Source organism: Kwoniella europaea, chromosome 1, assembly GCF_036810445.1.
Source record: "Kwoniella europaea PYCC6329 chromosome 1, complete sequence".
Taxonomy (NCBI): domain Eukaryota; kingdom Fungi; phylum Basidiomycota; class Tremellomycetes; order Tremellales; family Cryptococcaceae; genus Kwoniella; species Kwoniella europaea.
The window spans coordinates 7,511,315-7,530,389 of NC_089487.1; the positions used below are offsets into that span (position 1 = coordinate 7,511,315).

At 45.5% G+C, this 19,075-nt stretch overlaps 6 protein-coding genes across 6 annotated transcripts; 3 read left to right on the forward strand and 3 right to left on the reverse strand.

Moving 5' to 3' along the window:
- Positions 1–167: 167 nt before the first annotated feature.
- On the reverse strand, positions 168–2,850 carry V865_002858 (uncharacterized protein; the record flags this gene model as incomplete). Its single annotated transcript, XM_066226657.1, has 8 exons — positions 168–389; positions 455–898; positions 960–1,505; positions 1,563–2,096; positions 2,166–2,228; positions 2,322–2,563; positions 2,658–2,730; positions 2,803–2,850. 8 exons carry the CDS (start codon positions 2,848–2,850, stop codon positions 168–170), a joined length of 2,172 nt encoding a protein of 723 aa, XP_066082754.1.
- A 573-nt stretch (positions 2,851–3,423) lies between these two features.
- On the forward strand, positions 3,424–4,251 carry V865_002859 (uncharacterized protein; the record flags this gene model as incomplete). The annotated part of the gene is made up of 1 exon (XM_066226658.1): positions 3,424–4,251. One exon carries the CDS (start codon positions 3,424–3,426, stop codon positions 4,249–4,251), a length of 828 nt encoding a protein of 275 aa, XP_066082755.1.
- A 418-nt stretch (positions 4,252–4,669) lies between these two features.
- On the forward strand, positions 4,670–5,038 carry V865_002860 (uncharacterized protein; the record flags this gene model as incomplete). Its single annotated transcript, XM_066226659.1, has 1 exon — positions 4,670–5,038. One exon carries the CDS (start codon positions 4,670–4,672, stop codon positions 5,036–5,038), a length of 369 nt encoding a protein of 122 aa, XP_066082756.1.
- Positions 5,039–6,246: 1,208 nt separating this feature from the next.
- V865_002861 (uncharacterized protein) lies at positions 6,247–9,604 on the reverse strand (the record flags this gene model as incomplete). Its single annotated transcript, XM_066226660.1, has 8 exons — positions 6,247–7,035; positions 7,106–7,252; positions 7,349–8,144; positions 8,213–8,573; positions 8,629–8,748; positions 8,811–8,963; positions 9,016–9,359; positions 9,435–9,604. The coding sequence occupies 8 exons, from the start codon at positions 9,602–9,604 to the stop codon at positions 6,247–6,249; spliced, it is 2,880 nt and encodes a 959-aa protein (XP_066082757.1).
- A 514-nt stretch (positions 9,605–10,118) lies between these two features.
- On the forward strand, positions 10,119–15,100 carry V865_002862 (uncharacterized protein; the record flags this gene model as incomplete). Its single annotated transcript, XM_066226661.1, has 4 exons — positions 10,119–11,910; positions 11,988–13,240; positions 13,305–14,308; positions 14,386–15,100. 4 exons carry the CDS (start codon positions 10,119–10,121, stop codon positions 15,098–15,100), a joined length of 4,764 nt encoding a protein of 1,587 aa, XP_066082758.1.
- A 408-nt stretch (positions 15,101–15,508) lies between these two features.
- Positions 15,509–18,216, reverse strand: V865_002863 (uncharacterized protein; the record flags this gene model as incomplete). The annotated part of the gene is made up of 2 exons (XM_066226662.1): positions 15,509–18,137; positions 18,203–18,216. 2 exons carry the CDS (start codon positions 18,214–18,216, stop codon positions 15,509–15,511), a joined length of 2,643 nt encoding a protein of 880 aa, XP_066082759.1.
- Between the last annotated feature and the right edge of the window lie 859 nt (positions 18,217–19,075).

A 19,075-nucleotide genomic window follows, 5' to 3' on the forward strand; every position in this document is an offset into this window, starting at 1 on the left:
GACGTCATCCAGCTTACAACACTACCCACCGCGCACTGCAAGCGACGGGTAACAGGCAAATGCAGGTGAGAAGAGCACAATTTGGCAAAAGTCATAGCTTCAGATCGTTACATGTACGAACCAAGTATGATATACATAACAGCTGAGTAGAGTCACCAGCGTGGAGATCACCTTAACCAGTAACCCTCCCATTCACCAGCCCTAACCGCTCTGGACGTAGCATCCTTCAATCTTCCATCATCCCATTCAATCCATACTCGCACTACGTCCAATCCCAACTTCTTCACTGTCCCATCAGACAACTTCGTCCATGGACCAGGTATTGAACCCTTCAAAGGATGTTGAAGGTGGAAGAAAGGTGCTAATTTCGATGACATCGACGTAAATGACTAGCAACAAGCAAAATGATTAGTTCTTCTGCCCTTCTTGTCGGTATTGAAGTCATTGTACTTACGTCAGCACTGAGTATACTATACTTATTATCCAAAGCTTCTTTCCCCCTTAGTCCCAGCCTCAACAAAAACTCCAATATCTGCTTGGTAGCACCTTCATCCTTGGTACCCAATTCCCAAAGTACTTTAGGTAAACTCTCGAACCATGTTTGAAATTTACCTCTCAATTCTGCGTTGCTGAATGGTATGTAAAATGGATATTTCGGATGCCGTTGTTCATGTATCTCTGTTAAAGAGACTACGAACCCATCTCCAACGGTGCGTATGGAAGAGGTCGAGCTTGTTCTCAAAAGGTGAGAAAGGAAGGCATCACCAACTGTCGAGGGTATATTCTCCTCGTCGATGGACCTGGAGGGGGGCTGGATGAGAAGAGAAAATATAATTGGGAGTATGGCAGTGTACGCTGCGGGTGTGAGTTGGGGAGATAAGATATCTTTCTTTGGTGCCTGACATATAATCAAAGATCAGCATTCTTCATTCTTTCCATTTTGGAAGACATTTACTCACGAGTACGTCAACAACCCATGAAGCGACTTCCACCAATGCCCATTCATCTGCACTTTCCTTACCTTTCCCTTTTACGTTCTGCTTCTTCCTCATCTCTTCCCAAGTATTTCCAATAGCCCTTACACGCTCTTTCCAACCTAATTCCTTGGTGTTCCTGGTATCTTTAGGCCAGATCAGCTCGACGGGTCTGGGAGCAAGTAATACTGCCAAATTAGAGTATACTAAAGACAATTCGAATCCCGCTGTCAATCCACTCGGCGTGGGGACGTTTAATCGATTAGAGGAGAAAGGGAACCATGCTGCCATCCGTTTTAGGAAATCCGATATATTACCTCTGACTTCTTTCAGTTCTGTCGAAATATTGGTAGACGTTCGAGTGAGGATAGCACGGGCGAGTAATTCAGTCAGGGATACGGTAGTGGTGCAAAGTGCCAGAGGGATATCTTCGGTAGATGGAGTTAATGATGTGGATGACGGTGAAAATGCAGTGGGAGCGTTCTCGAGGAATGTAGAGAGAAGTAAGGGATGTAAGGAAATGTATAATTGCTGAGAAAGAAACATGTCAAATGAGTACTCCGTATGTCTTGGCAATTACCGACTCACTGATAGAACAGACAGAAATCCATCCACATCCTCTTTCCCCTGAGCAGTCAGCCTCCCAACTTCCCATGAAATTTCCACTTCTTTCTGCAAATCCCATCCTGAACCTACGACCCAACCCTCTTGAGCCAAGTCTTCAAACGTAGGTTCATTCTTCACCTTTATTTCAACACCCTTGCCTTTGTCCTTCTTTTCTACCCAGCCTTCTAACCACTCTTGGTTACTCTGCTCTTCGCCCTGACCTAGACCTTTCTTGACAAACTCCATCATCGCTCGTAGGGTGACAAGCTTCGCTCCGCCAGTCAACCTCCCAATCTGACTATTCACCCCTTTCTCTCCTCCTAGACCAATAGCCAATCTCAGACCTTCGAGGATATTCGAAGGTTCCCTCGGCCAATTGCCCACTACGTGTGAGGGCACGTGGGTGAGAAGGAAATGAACGAGTTTACAGGCGTCTAATCGGATTTCAGGGAAAATGTGCGAGAGTGATGAGGATGTCTGGAGGATCAGTAGAGGAAGATGAGGTGAGAGTGTGGACTAGAAAGGTAGATATTGTTAGTATTTGTCATCTAGTGAACATAGGGACAAGGAGTGGGTATAACGTACGACTGGAAATTGAGGGAGGTACCATGCTAGAAGACCTATCAAAGCTTTTCGTACCGATGCGTCCTAGTGATATATTCTCATCAGCTTCTACTCTATGAAGGAATTCCATACCGCACTTGCAAATGATCTAATTCTGACATAAAATGTAGAACTCACATCATCAGAAACTAGTCCTCCTAAAGCTCTAAGAACTTTCCCAATGTCCCTTCCCACATCAATCGACAAGATTTCCTTGACTCCTCCCAAAGATTCCCTCCTGACACCAGCATTAGGATGTCTGAATCGAATAAACAGATCTTCCAACGTAAGACCATTGGCGGTGGTAGGTTCGCTTGGACCTAGTCCATCGGAATTAAGGATAGCTCGGGAGATAGCTTGTTGTCCAGGTAAAGCAATGGCTAAGGTACAATGCATAAAACCATCATCCGTCATCAATCATCAATCATCCACAGGCCTCTTGAGCTCCACAAAGACAGAGAGAATATCGCTCACATCTAGCCTTGAACGAAGTGTCGGTAGCATTACTAGCTTGTTTCTTCCCTTTACCAAGCTTCAATTTCGCTTTCTATCAAGAGCAAATCAAGAATATCAGCTGTTTTACAGGGGTTACGGCGACGGCCCAGAAGAATCAGCTCACAGTGAAATCAGCTTGTTTTTCCTTCTTCTTCCTTGTGGCTTTTGGCATTTTGATCGATTAAGATACTATGCAAGTGACTTGATAGAGTATGTATCAAGCTGTAAATTGACAACTTTCTGTTGACATTTTCAGGTGGAGGATTTTTAAGATCTACCCTGTGAATTCGATGTCACGTGATTCAACCTGGGTCCTCCATAGGAGACAGAGTTGAGATTTGAGATATGAGGGTGTGGACAAACGGGGACAGAGTCTGGGAACAGAAGGTGCAAGAGTCAGAGGATTGGGAAGGAGAGAACAGAGCGATGAGTGCGGAGACAGGACTATCTGAGGGAAGGGAGAACCACTACTGACCGTCGTCTTCACGTGGATTTTTGGCAGGGAACATGTAATCTCGCGATTTTCTGAGAAGCTGTCGCAGGATATCTTCCCTCCTTTCATGATTATCGAGTCGAACATCACGACAGACAAGCAGATCGACTCATATTGAATGGATGAAGGAGATAGTTGGCTATCTAAAGACGTCCAGGGGTTGTTTTGCCACTTGATCCTCTTTACTGCTTCACAACTAATTCATCTTTCGCTCATATACTGAGTTATCATCTGAAATAAATAATCTGAGCCATGTCATCGTCTGCTATCACATCGACTTCTAAGCTAGTACCTTCCTATCTCCGCAGCTCGAGACAAGTTTCTTCTTTGCCATCGGATTTCTCTACCTTTTCAACCTTTTCGTCGCTTACTGATCCTTCTAATCCATCTAAAGACTCCCATGGATCTTCCCAAGCCGGTGAATACCAAGGCGACAGACTGCTTCGAGATACGCCCACAGGCTCACCGGCCAAGGACGCACGTCTTCGCAGTCAAAGGCAGCAGCTTCAAAAGTGGTACAACGACGCTTCCGACTCACCATCCAGTGCGAGAACTAGCAATGCCACCGAACCCCATACCTCTAGACGAAGCTCAAAAAGAGATACTACAAATTACGGCCGATCTGCTCGATCCAAATTCTCAAGGTCGAGAATGGGCCCTAAAGCCAAAGTAAGAGAGTTCCGCTCTCTCCTTCGAGACTTCACAACCAAAACTACCCTCGCCTCTCCGAGCCTATCAGCCAAAGATCATTTCCTATCTTCCATCGATACCAGCAAATACGACCAAAAGTATATCGATAACCTATGGGGGGCGGCATCAGATTGGGCTGAAGATTTACATACCAAAGGTAGGAAATTCAGAATTAATAAAGGTGAATGGATTTCAACTGTCGGGATGAACTTGGATGCATTCAAAGCTTCCATTGCCACTCAATTGCTCAGGAGAGATGATGACAAGGCGAGGGACTCGCAGAGGAGGGCTGAGAGACGAGTGGAAGAGAGTGATGGCATGGTAAGATTCAGAGATAAAGGAAATGCTTGGCACTTGAATAGACGCTGTAAGCTGAACGGAGCTTCTTAAGTTGTATTATACAGTAGTCTCTCTCCGTTCATGCATTTTGTCCATGATATGTATTGCCCAGCTTGCCGTTGCGGTTAAATTTGTGGCAAGAGAGGTAAGAGGAGGTAGGGGTAACCCCAATCAAAGGATCCGAAATGATACGAAGCCCTTCAACATCCACCCATTGGCCAAGTATCGACACGCATTATGCGTAAGGAGAGTATGGCGTCATTCGCAGAGTGCAACTGGAAGCCCCGTCGATTTCATGACTTGAAGGATACTCACCAAGGATGCTTTCTCAAGTTAGTTCATTAGGGTATGCCATCCTTCGCGAAATCGCAAGTTAGTCTCAACTGCTGAATACAAGTACAGTACTGTTTGAGCTTTTAACACCGCATTTTCTCGTAAGAACAAACTACAGTACATTCTGTTACACATCATGGAGTCAGGGCAGCTTTCAGAGAAACCCCGCACTAGCGACGAGACCACCTCGGGACAGACTACCCCTCGCGCTAAGCCAGTAGATCACGGTAGTCTATGTGCATTTACCCAGAATATAGATTTATCCAAATCCAATTTTGAAGAACAATCTGAAAATGAAACGGTATTGAGTGTCTGTGGAGAACTAGTCACTGAGTTTACGAAGCGCATTGAGGACGCACATTCAATATCTATGGAAGTAGACTGGATCGGGGCGTTACACCATACCGGTAACGCTAGATCATGCGCAAGTCCCTCGATAACATTTGAGGAATGTAGAGAGATTTGGGATTCTGCTGGAAAGACTATCAAGGAGTTATTTGAATAAGATCGAACCGATAAAGATAACGACACTATTGTACTCGGACAAAATGGATCAGATCCAGATATCGATATGACTCACTCAAATGATGAAGCTTGTCAAGCTACTTTAGCCCATTTGAGGATGTTCGAATGGACTGAGAGGCGAACGTCTGTCTTATCGGAAGACAACGTGATGGCAGAGAAGGGGATACCATAGATTAGTCAAGTCAAGTTGTACGAGGAAAGAAGCCAACGAATACCGATCATGATAGTCCCCACAGCAGTAATGTACATACTATTCAGCTGAATGCATACATGTGTCTTGAAGTGAGACAGAAAGGCATGAATGCCTACGTGCAGTATAAGGGATTGTTAATTCAACTCTATGCTTCGTACATAGCCCCAGGTATGACTTAGATACCCTAGCAGCAGTCGAATCTCCTGTTGAGATCCTGCTTCTCATTCTGTCTCATCTCATGTGCTCATGACCTTCGAACAAAGTATCATACATCCTCACAGAATATAACCTTGGTAAGGAGCCGCACATGCCTCACTTCTATACCACTCGAAGGGTTTTGCCAGGTTACTGGACAACACGCGGTCGTCCAGACCTCGAATCAATCTCTTCCCTTGATGGTAAGTCCTGTATGGAAATGTACAGAGTAGTACAGTACACTAGTCATCCTTGGCTTCGTGCTCAATTGGTGTATTGCAACTTACCGCTATATCTCGGGACGTCTCATACTGTAGTTGATCCTCAACTCCTTTCCAAAGACGACCCAGACGTGGGACTATTCTTGAACTATGGGTGGGCCTCTATCCGAGTGGGTACATGATCGCCATCTCATGCTTATTCATATGCTCATCATACTGTCGGAGTCATTTATGTACAGTATATTGCGGGGAGGGATCGATCCAGTACTGTACTGTAGGCTGACATGGGAAACTTGTTATATTTTCATTTGCAAGCTCGACATCTTCCGTTGGTCATGGTGTTTGTGTTGCTCAGGTCACAGACGGAAGAAGACACGCATAGTATTGGAAGGTTCTCAACCTCGAGCGGCAGTCATACCTGCCATGAATGTACAAACCACGACGATAGCGTGATATATCTGAACCCCCCAGTACTCTATATGCAAATTGCAAGCAAATCGGTTTTTGTATGGCATATATCTGGTTTTCATACCGATCTGCTACACTTCTATGCACTATTTATTGTAATTCTTAGATGATCTACGAGCTATTTACCCTAGCTAACTCATCCTTCACTGCACCCACTACCAGATCATACACCCTCCCTATCGTACCCTCTACGACAATCCCATTATCACCTATCTTCTTCACCAACACCACACTTCCAGATTTCACTTTCTCCTCCGGAGGAGTGAGTAATCCAGGTCCACAAAGTAGAGTTCCCTCACCTGCGAATTCAGATGGAATCGAAGGTTTTAAGTTGGTAAGGTTCGATTTGAGAGAGGTCAGTCGTAATGTACCAATGTACAACGATGTTGGGACCGAGGATTTTGCAATATGATATGGTACAGGTACTTTCTTCTTCGTTGTGACCACCTCATTGACATCTGTATCTTTTGCTTCTTCCGGTTCAGCTTTGACTTGCACCTGGTCATCTTGGGCTGTCTCTTCGGTAGCTTCTTTCGCTGGTTCGCTAGTCATCTCCACATCTCCATCTTGGATAGTTTCGACTTTCTTTTCCGCCTGTTCTTCCTCGATCGGCAGGGGTTTGACCAGTTCCGAACTTTCTAATACCGGAACGGTAGATCCAGGTGCGAAAGCGATCTTTCCGTCTATCATAGCTACTTCGTAACCTTCGAACTTGGACCATTTCTTAGTCAAACCAGCTGATATGGTGTCACTAAGAGTGATAGAATACGATTGAACGTGTTCACCTATCTTCACCTGTTCTTCCGTAACAGGAACGAATATATCTCGAGTGACGCCAGAGACAGAATTGAGGTATCTCACCAGAGACGACGTGATCTCTTGTTCGGATCGGACAAGTATCTAAGTATGACCCATGTGCAAGGTTAGGTATACGAGTTCACCGAAGACGAGAGAAATTGATTGGACCCACCAATTTACGAGGTTGTAAATCCGATATGATAGTTTTGATGGATTGACCATCATGCAGACCTTCCATATCCACAAAGAATATGGATGCTCGCAAGTCGAGATTGAGCTGTTGTGAGATATACTTTGATGGTGGTTCGGGTTGCACTTTCTGTAAATACGGAAGTAGCAGTAGAGGTGTCAGCAAGTGCTCTAATTCGTTATCGATCGAAGTTATAGAAACACCACGGAAGGATATATCACCCACCTGTTTCTCTTCCTCCTCCTCCTTTTGTCTCTTCTTCTCCCTAACCTCCTCCGTTTCACCCTCTTCCTCAATTTCCCTCCCTTTCCTAACCCACTGACCTATATCCAGTCCCTCTCCATACGCATCAATCTTTCTTCCCTTCCTCTCCAAGAACGGGAACATCCTAAATCTGGTCATTTCGCCAGGTCTATTGTACACTCTCGTCTGTTGTCCTTTCACGTATATATCAAATGACATTGTCCTATTGACATCCTCTCCGTCGCCCGCAAATGCATTAGCATCTTGCCGTCTCTTCGTGATAACAGGAGCCATGATCCCATCATCTTCATTGATATCCGATTCACCCGATTCCGACTCCGAGTCAGATTCAAGATCATCAGCTTCTAACATCCTTTTCGATCGGTCCAATGCTGCTTGATGAGCCGCTTCTCTTTCTTTAGCTAACCGCTCGCTCTCAAGGTACGCTTCTAACTCTGCACCAGTTAGAGGAACTTTCGAATCCATCTCTATCTGTAATTGGCCTTTCAATCCTCCTAACTTCCCGATCTTCCCTTTACCCCACTTTGACGCTTCTTCTTGTTCCTGCTCCCATCGCTGGTACAGATCTCGAGCTAAAGTGGTATCCTCTCCACGAGAGGTGAGAAGGATAACATTCCCTTCTGTGCTCGCCATAGTGGTGAAGAGGAAGCGTGACGGACCGTGAGACATGGATGGAGGGATGGCCAAGACAAGTTTGGGTCTCATGAGTGGGTACGCCTGAAGGAGATCGGAAGGCGTCAAGAAGAATTGCACATGTCTAATCAACCATTCGCTCATGAGCTTCATCCTTGATAATCGAAGAAAGCAGTAAAAGATCGTGCATACCTGAAATCCAAAGCCCCGTATTCCGATCCCAGAGCTGCACCAGCATTTCTCCTCTTCTTTCTACCTTTCTGACCACCTGCTAGATCACCTACAACCACTTCTTCGCCACCAGATTCCTTGACCACACCTCCCATCCATTCTATCAAACTCCTAGCAAACGAAACCATATCTTGTCCTGTCCTGCTGACAAGGCATAAGGGGTAAGGCCACGGGTCGCTGGAAGCTTGCCGCCGCTTATTGGTAGGATTCAGCTTGAACGTCCAATGTTGGTCAAGCAGTATCAACAGTTCCAGTAGACGTGGTGAGGGGTCACAAGGTAGAAGAACGGAGTGATTCGATTCGAGAGTGGAAGTTACAACATCTATGTATAACAATTGAGCTTCGGTATGGCATGAGCTGAAAATATGGGTGCTCACCTAGCAATGCTGTTTCTCTTTCCCTTCTCTTGGGGTTGACCACCTCACTTCGACCTCCCTCCACGATCAACAGATCAGGTCGTAACACACCTTCAGCATATCCTGTTGGACCATTGTGACCTATGACATTCACATAAGCATGCTATCATATCTCATATCCCACAATGTGAAGCTTGACTCACCTCCGACCATACCGTCCAGATGCCTCTCACTTGTATGATTGATCCCCACGGCATATAGAATCGTACCCGACGTGGGTGAACGAATCTTGAACAAAGTTCCTCCTAAGGTATGACCGGAAGGGAAAGGCGTCAATAGCAGATGTGAGAGATCGCCTACATCATGACCGTTAGCGGATACGTAATTCGATATTGCGCATGGACCTACCACCAAGATGTAGAGGTTGGTTATATCTGATAGCCTTTATCCAGTCAAAGGCTTCGTGGACCTCTTCTACGGTAGGCACAAATGGCCCTCTCAGTGGTTTCTTCCCCTTATCCAATTTGCTACTCTCGGTTCCATTTGCACCAGGTGAACTCCCTTCATCCACAGGACATTCCGCTCTCCATGATTCTACTTCTGCTAGACAGACCACTCGTCCCATCTCCACCGTCGGCTGAGTAGCGTATACAGGACAAGTCAATCCCCATCTCGCTCTGGCGAAAGGATACAGGGAGAGGTAAGTTGCAGGAGAGTGTGATAACAATACCAACGAGAGTGTGGGTGCGAGTCTGCAAATCAAGCGCAAGGATAAGTAAAGTCGTTGTTTCCGATGCCCCGGGTAGAGGCATGTTTGATTGACTCACTCTCTGACTTTTTCCTCGTACTCCCAATTATCCTGCTGTGAGCTCGCCCGATAATCCCTCTGTCCCAAATCAAGCAGTATCCTCGCCTCATCCAGCTCTAAGAGGTAACATATCGGTTCTGATGAGGAGGAAGCTGCTGCAGAGGAGGACAAGGGGGTGAGGGTGATCATGCCATCAACGAGGGTCCTTTACACCACTTCTGAGACCGAGAAAGCGATGCGAGGATCTGGATAAACCGAGGTGATGATAGTCTTGATGTATTGGCCGGTATATGACTTGTCTCTGCGATAGTGGGTGATTGGGCGATAGTTATGTAATTTTATGAGAGTGGGTAGAGACAAGGGGAGATGAAAGAGGAAGAATGTGGAAAAGGTAACTCAAAAGGGGTGTTGTCAGGATTAAATCGGTTCCTGAGCTTTGAAAGTGTAACACACAGGATCATCCCATCCCATCCCATCCCATCCCATACAACGTTACAACATGACCTATAAAGCATTGACAATAGAATAGCACAGACAGACATCGTAGAACAAAAGACCTGACCCCCCTTCTCAACAACCTCCCCAACTTCAACTGTATTTCGGTATATGACTATGCGTTGAACACCCTCACCACGCTGGAAATCCCCTCACGACCACCCATTCCACCCTACCGTAATTTTTCAATCATCTCCATCACCCCAGTATGGGCTCACCCACCAAGCAGCATTTCTATGCCTCGCGGCCGTCCTCTCGTGCAGATTCCCGACCTACCTCTCCACCTACGCCTGCCGAGGTACGCTCACAGGCAGTCGCAAAGCTGAAAAGAGCAGCTTCGTTACCTCGACGACCGGATGGACGGAGACCATCCCTCGCTCAAGCTATCAACGCTGAGCACAATACCGTTACGAATCACCACACCGCACTGACCTCCAACACCCAGAATGAGTATACCAACACGTTGAGTGATCAGCAACAGCAACAGCAACATGCTGGACCATCCACACTTGACGTTTCTCCCAACCCATCTGAACCTCAAGAAGTACTATCACCTTCACCTGTAGCGACAACTTTCGATCACAGTAATATGTACCCTTCACCTACTCCTGGACCAGCAATGCAAATGCAACGATCAGTATCGGCAAACTCAACTTACCATATGGCATCTCCTATGGGACTCCATACACCTCCAGCAGCAGATTGGGCAGCTATGCAACTGGCCCAATCTTACCTTCCTTCCTTGACGCCAACAGGTCTATCACCTAATCCATACCCACACTCTGTCCCAATAGGCGTAGGACGTAATACACCCAGTCCGCTGCCAACATTAGGCGAACTGGCTACGCTTCAAAGGTCCAATTCCAATGCAGCTAGAGCCCATGCTATGTCAAAGCTTACTGGCGGGAAAGAAGCTCCACAACCTGAAGATGAATTTACGTTATCTACCCCTTCACGCGTCAACCTCACCAGAGCAGGTACGTTAGGTGGACCAAGGATGTTAGGTTTAGCTATCAACAAATCCCATGCTGCCAAAGCTCCCATGGAGGACACTTCGCCTGTTTTGACTTTGGCAGAAGCTAGACCCAGGTTACAAAGGAGTTTCACCGTTTCCTCCTCGAATATGGGTGAAGAGAGGAGAAGTGCGGTAGGAAGGAGGATGGTAGAGAGATTAGCGGAAAGAAGAGCTGCGAGACAGAAGGAAGAAGAGGAAGTGAGGAAATTATGGGAGGAAAGGAGAGCTCAAGCGGAAGTTGTGGAAGCGGAACAGCATGGTCACCAAGATGAAGACCAGGTTATTCATGGCGAGGAAGATGATGATGACGATGATGATGATTATTATTACAACGGGAACGAAGAGCAAGAACACCAAGATCAACATTATCATGAAGATGTCGATGTCAGTCATTATGAGGGTGAAGCGGAGAATGGAATGCCTTTAATCATTGGACAATCACCTCAGGAATCTCCTCAACCTGAACTCACTCCTGCTCATGGAGGAGACTTACTTGCCGCTGGCGCAGGGTCAGGGGACAGACCTATATCAAGGGGAACCATGATCTCGTCTCAAGAGCCATTTGAATATGAAGATCATCTCCGAAGAAGTCTGTCTAGTCGGACTGCCAGAGGTGTCGTCGGTACTGCAGATCCATTACCTTCCATTTTAACCCCCGAACATGATGATCAACAATATACTGAGAATCTCGCTCATACCAACGTGCAAGTATCTGACGAACCTCTTCTGCCCCCTAAACCCTCATTTGCTACACCCACTCGACCCGGTCATGCCCCACATAGCTCAACCTCGACGGAAAGTACCATTCATGGATCTCAGTCTCCTGGCGGATCAACACTAAGAGGTTTAGATTCAATGATGTTCGTCATGGGAGGTTCTTCACTTCCGGGATCAGCGGGTTTAAGACCTCACGGAAATGGCCAGCACTGGCCTCAAGAGGTCCACGAGGGTAGTGAATGGGGAACACCGGCGAAAGACCTTTATCGTGAGTGTTCGCTCGGACTCGTCAAAGTAAAATGACGTAGGAACGCTTTGGCTGATGTACTTTATTCCCTAATGCAGAAGCCACTTTCACCGACTCTCCTATACTCCACAGTCCAGCTGAATTCTACCAACCTCAAGTCCCTTCCACTGAGGTCCCTGTCGATGACGAAGGCGATCTCACACCTCCTTCTCGTACCACCACCCGCACAGATAGTATGATGTCTTGGGAAGAAGTTGGTGGTAAAGAAGATCAGGAAATCCGGGTGCCTACCGATAAGACGTACCATCAAAAAACCGGTAGTTTCTCTGCTAAACTCAAGGGCAGCGTCAGATCTGCTATGAAGAAGAGAAGTCAAAGTAGAACATCTATCACTAGCTTCACTCAGAGTCCTCCAGCTAGTCCGATGAACCTTCAGCCCGCCACTTTCAGTCGACGAGGTTCCGAATCTTCCACCTCGCCCTCTTACTCAAAGGAGTATAGCCCGAGACACCAACCATCTGTCAGCTCTCTGTCGCCATCTATCGCTCCTGATCCTCAAGCTGCCTTGCTGCTTCAACATCAGTTATCAAATGATCCATCCCAAGTTTCGTTCTTACCCCGAGCAAATCTCAATGATCCCCGAATCATGAGCGCCAAACTGTCTCCTTTTCCCGGTATAGCACAGCTGGAACGAAAGAATACCGATGGAACCTTGACGCCGGGCGAACCTCCTAAGCTTATACATCAAGTTTCCGATTCCGCCGTACCGAGTCAACAACGCGCTACACCACCAGTAGTCCAAGAGTCTATCTATGCCTTGCCACTTCCTGCTACTCATCCAGATGACAGACGCGCTTCAGCCGATAGCGCCACGAAAAGAAATTGGTTATCTAAAGCATTTGGTCATTCTACTTCCCCAAGATCCTCAGGTAGTGTATCTCGGAAGAGCTCTTCACCTGATGTCGCAGGAGAAGCTAGAACGTTGGGACAAGGAGCTCAAATCATCTCTTCGGATGTCGATCCCTTCGCACCTCCTCCACCTCACCAGCAGACTTTAGCTGTGAAACCTGCCAGGCATAGATCGGCTTCGCCAAATGTGTCTGTCGTCCCTGAGGTCAGCGAAGAAGGATCAAGATTTACTAGATTCATTTCGATGCGCGGTGAAAACAATGCACCGGCTGTACCCGAACAGATGGAAGAGGATTTAGATCAAAGATCGAAAGATGTTCTCACTCGGATGGATGCGGTGTTGGCCCTGGGTCCGGATGATCCTGCTAGACCGGAGATATTGGACGATCCGCCTAGAAAACTGTTATTGTCTTCTCAAATACTGCAAGTAGTCAATACACATGTTAGTGACACTCCTCTCGTCCTTCCTTGCTGTCTGTGATTGCTGATATATTGATTTCGTGTAGACCGTCAAAGACCGTTATCTCTTCCTCTTCAACGATATCCTGGTGATTGCAAAACCCATCATTTCGTACGGCATCCACGCTACACTCGATATGAGATACATTGTCAAATCGATAGTCTCCCTTGACAAATTGGCGATATCAGGATTCAACGAAGAGCCCACCGCTGAACCACCTCGACATCCAGTAGTGACCAACTTCATCGAACGTTTCGCTCAAGATCCCGTTTCAGCTTGTGCCTATTTGGTCGAAAGGAGTAATCCAAAAGTCGATACCGCTACATTAGCTTCGTTGATATTCAAAACACCGGAATTGGATAAAGGTCAAGTAGGATATCTGTTGGCAAATAATGATAAGCTGATGAGGCATTTCATCGATCGATTCAATTTCTCGAATATCCGGATTGACGAGGCTCTTAGAATGTTCTTACTATCTGTGAGATTACCTACCGAACGTACATCCTGCGAGAACCTTTTGAGAGGATTTGGATATAGATATTTCGAAGTGAACCAGTCTCAAATATCTTACGATCGAGATCTAGCTGCTGAATTGGTATTGGCCATTATCCAATTTAACGATTCCTTATACGGTACTTTCGGGTTCTCTTTGCCCAACCATGCGATCAACAAAGAAACATTCGTATCGGCATTCCAATCGAAAGATCCTCGAGGATTGGTACCGGTGGAATTGTTGAGTGATATTTTCACTTCAGTCAAACAGACTGAATTGGTACAATCACTCGATCCGTCCGAAGAAGTTGGTCGGTCAAAGAAGATCGCTATCAATCCTAGAATACCTTCAAAATTGTCATATAATACTTGGTCAGACAAGATTACTATCTCCATACCGACTCCAGATTCATCTCTCAAGATCAAGCTGTTAGGAGAAGGGCTGGTGTTTGAGCCTCCCTTGTTGGACTTTGCCAATTCGTCAGAACAGTCTTTCAGATTGAAGGGGACTAGTCTGGGTGTTAGACATCTATTGTTCAACAGAATAGGAAGCAATGCGTGAGTCTACTTACATCTCAGTATAAAAATCTCAGTTCGTTGGCTGATATATTCGCTAATTGCTTGTTTGAACCTAGCGCTCTGTATGGTGATCTTGGTAATACCCGATTATTCACCATCGAACGAGCATTCATGAATTATACATTCCACGTATCGTTCACTTCTCATCTTGGATTAAAGAGGAAATACTGTTTCAGTCTGAATGATCTGGAAAGTAAGAGAAGATGGGGTAAATTATTATCTAAACAAATCAATCTTACCAAACAAACTAAATCGTCGGCTATCACAACGGTTCAAGAGCAGATTAGACAAACGGCTGAAAATGTTTCGATCCAAGTTTTAAGAGACGCTTTGATTCCTTCGGAATGGAAATCACAACAACAATCAATAGAAACTTCCGCCATAAAGTCGAGTGGCGGCGGTGGCAGCATAGATAATTATAATAATAGAGGTAGATCAAGTGCAAGTAAAGAAAAGACAACTAGATCAGGTAGTGTTTCCATTTCATATACCAAACCTTCAAAGGAGGAATATGACTTGGGTCCATTGGTACCTACAAAATCTACCCATCCGCCTCTTGGATTGAATGGCCAAGAGAGACAATCGGGTATAATGGATATCCAAACTGGGAAAGAACTTGTCTTGTTATGTAGACAGAATAGTCTCTTACCTGGATTATTAGGATTGTTACATTCTGCTAAAGAAGGTGCGGAAGATGTAAGATCGCTAAAAAATGGGAATGAGATGATAGAGAGGAATGATTCGTTTAGGAACAAAGGTTTGAGAGTTTAGAGGAGCTACAGTCAGGTGGTGGTTTAACGAGTTTTCATGAAGATCTTATTTTTATTTTCGTTTGACCATGATAACTCAGATTCTTCTCTGTACATTCATTTTGTAAATATTCGGCATTACCATCGACTGTTCTATATTGTACATTGTAAGAATATTGTACATTAGAAAATGCATTTCAATCAACCATCGTTCTCTGTGCCACACCAAGACAAGTGAAGGATTGCAACATATAAAATGCATAAGGTAATATACTGCAGCAATACTGTACCAATATCAAGATAAAGTCCGTATATATAAATTACATGTTAATGTAGAGAACAGGAGATATAAAACGATATCACAATACACGATTCACCCCTAAGAAGCCAAAAGAATTGATTATAAGATATGATAGTATTTTACTTTGGGTTACACTTTCTTAGATTTCGATTGAAAGAACCTCGTGAAAGAGGAAGTTCGGTCCCCCAATTTAGGTCTTGCCGAACGGGGTGAAGGAGGTTCTATAATTGTTATGGATCTATTTTTCGGTAGGATAAAAGAGTTCTGGGTCTGAATTGCAAGTTGACCTTTGTTCTTGCCCTTATTGACCATTCCATCAGATTGGGGGAATTGATAGGAACCATCTTTACCATCCCTCTTTGCTGACGATGCTGAGACTGAGGAAGTAGTGGTGGCAGTGACGGTGGCATTGGCAGTGTGAGAAGGGAATGTATAACCTTGTTTCACCGAGTCATTGGAAATAGGGAACGAAAGTCCTCTAAAAAAGCTTGGTCTTTGACTCTGTACCGATCCTGATCCTGATCCAGATCCAAATCCAGGTGTAGATTGTATATAGGTAGGGTATCTTTTCATTCCAGGTTTGTTACCACTAACAATCACCTCCTTCTGATTGGCATTCGAAGTCAAAGGGCCGTCATCCAAGACCAAGTGCATATCTTCTATAGACAGTACCTTTCTTGCACTTGATCGATCACCGAGTTTGACTACTATCTCCTCCTTAGGTTCAAAAGTATCTTTGAAAGGTAGTACTTTTGCCGCGTCGTATTCAGGCGATGGAATTGGTCTGCCTCGATCTATTATCATAGTGACCCCTCTTGGTGTCTTGGGTGATCCAGAACTTTCAGAGGAGAAAAAGCTTCTCGATGTCGTAGGTGTGATCATCGGATCATAAGGATTAGAGCTTGGAGTAGTGGAGGTGGGTGATAGTGATGTAGGTGGAGTACACGAGTTCAGTGAAGGGAAGGTATACGATGGAAGGGCGATTGAAGAAGGTGCATTGGGGCGTAGTTTATGTACAGGTACTGGTATTTCTTCTGACTGTACTGGGATAGTCGATGTTGATGGTGAAGGTGCCGCTTTGGGACCATCAATGACGATTTGAGGAGCTAGATAACCATATTCACCTATACTGACTATCGAAGAGTTCCGTGATTCCCTTGGTACAGTGCTCGAACCAGTACCAGTACTGGTTGAAGGTCTACTTGAATTTCTCCTCGTGTCAGCCTCAGAAGATTTCCTAGTCGATGATCTTCTCGTGTCGGTTGAACCTGACATTCTCCTAAATGCACTATCTTTGACTAATGACATCCTTCTCTCGGCTAACGAAGCTCTCCTGGAAGCGTCGTTGATATCCGAACCATTGAATGATCCACTCCTCGTAGTTCTCCTAGATCCTATGTTCAAACCAGGGACTAAAGAGCTCCTTCTTCTTTCACCCAGAGAACTTCGTCTTGACGATTCACCGCAGTCAGATATTATCGATTGACGTCTCAGACTTTCTCTTAAAGGAGATACACCAAGAGGTGTAGTTCTGGCTAGAGGGAATGATCCTGCCGCTCGTATCTCCAAAGCATTGATAGCCTCCTTCGAAGATGATGACGAGGTGACATGAGGATTGGAGACCGATTTAGCTAGACCTGGTCGTGGTGGGGCAGCACCAGGCGGTACACCCACTGTGCGCGGTGCGACATAATTGGTAATCGCTCGGTTGAGTGTAGGTCTACTTCGATCTCGTAAGATTGCGTTGGGTTGAGCTGATGGAGGGGGAGTACCGATCCTCTCAAGGGTAATATCGTCTTGGGTAAATCTGGGGGCTTGTAATAATGATGATGGGCTGACAGACGATAGGTCCAGTCCATTATCATCCGGGGCTACAGAGGTAGGAGCAACTGCAACCGACTCCAGAGGGTAGTTTGAGAATAAGGAAGGAAGGAACGCGCCGTTTCTTGAATCCGGGGAAGGGACATACGATTCGGTACGAATTTCAGAATCGTCGTCGTATTCCGTATCGTAATCTTCGGTACATGATGACCAAGCTTGATAATCCCATGCGCCATCTAGATCATCCTCCTCATCACTATATCCATGAGTTACTTCCACCACCTCTGAAAACCTCCTTCGTAGCAAATCTAAACTGGCTATATTCCTCAGGCGGGCTTCTTCCATTGCATCGATAATAGATGAATTTCTACGAGATCTGAACATTGCCGATGACAGCGCACTAGACCTCCTTCGACTCAAAGAATGTTGACTTTTCGCACTTGATCTTCTCCTCTGTTCGGCCAGGTCGAAACCTAACAAGCTAGGATTTGATTTTCGACGAGCTTCGAAAGGCAATTTGGGTGCTTTAGTCAATGACATAGAAATTGATGATCCTCTTCGACTATCTAGACTTCCAGAGAAACTTCCCCCGGCCCTCGAGCTAAAACTTCCTCTGGGAGACATGGATATGACCGATCCACCAGTTGATAAAGCCCATGACGGCCTTCGACCCATACCCCACCTGGGTACTTCCTCATCCTCTTCTTCTTGTTCCCTCACCACATCGTACTCTTCCGCTTGGATCTCCTCGTGGCTGTTATCATACTCGAATGAATGATCTAAGGGGAAAGTGGGAGATTGAAAATCTGGGGACGTCTCAGAATATGATGAGTCGGGTGAATGGACTGCTGAAGGTACAGTGGAATCCAGTGGGTCAATCAATTCTTGCGAGTAGATGGTTGATATTGGAGCTCTTGTCCATGGCGCAGGTGCGAAACTATGGAGATAATCACAGGCGTTAACGATATTTCGAAAATGCAAGAGATCAGATAGGTTACTCACGTTGGAGCAGACATGTCGATTGGCAAGTAAGCCAAATTGGGCTGGTAGTCGATGAAAGGTTTGTAAATTCGTGCTGCTGTCTCACAAGTCGATAGATGGAAGATGGTGAAGTCTGATATGACAAGCGTTGTTTATGTTGTTTGTTTGATGATGTATATAAGCAGTGAAGAATCTCGATGGTTATGTGGAAGCGAAAATGAAAAATTGATGCTTTTCGATGATGGTGATCGGAAAGAAGCGTGGGATTTGTGGGATAGATGATGACGAGCGAAAGGTTTTAGCTGACAAGACTTGTATAACTTGATTTGGATAATATACTTTCATTTAAACATCTAATCAGGAACAACGTTCAATGTCCCAACGTCTATCGTAGAATCTTTTGCAAGTCTACAAGGAGTATTCTGCATGGTTGCCAGACGATAAGTGATAGTATAACAGGATAATTGATATAGGCCGATCGATGTGTCTTAATGACAGGACAGAAAAAGCCCAAAAACAGCCAGGAATGTCTCACCGATAGGGAAGTTGGTAACTTATCGTTATTCGGGTAAAGTCAAGTCCCTCAACCGCAACCACGTAGCTTTTCTTTGATTTAGGTAATTCGTCCGAGACAAGACTCTGGTAACAATCTTCGAATGATCTGATGACGTGGTGTAATAGGAGACAAATGGCTGATACCTTTTGTGGTATATCGTAAATTATTGCCGCCATAGCGTTTGTAGCGTACTTCGCCAAAAAACATACACATATCTTCGATGATCTGCTCGGTGATTGAAGGGGTATGGAAGGTGGGAGCGTGGTCATAGATCCCCGAACAACAGCAACAGCAATTACTTCTTCGCTTCTTTCTCGGACAGCAACAAAGTAAATACT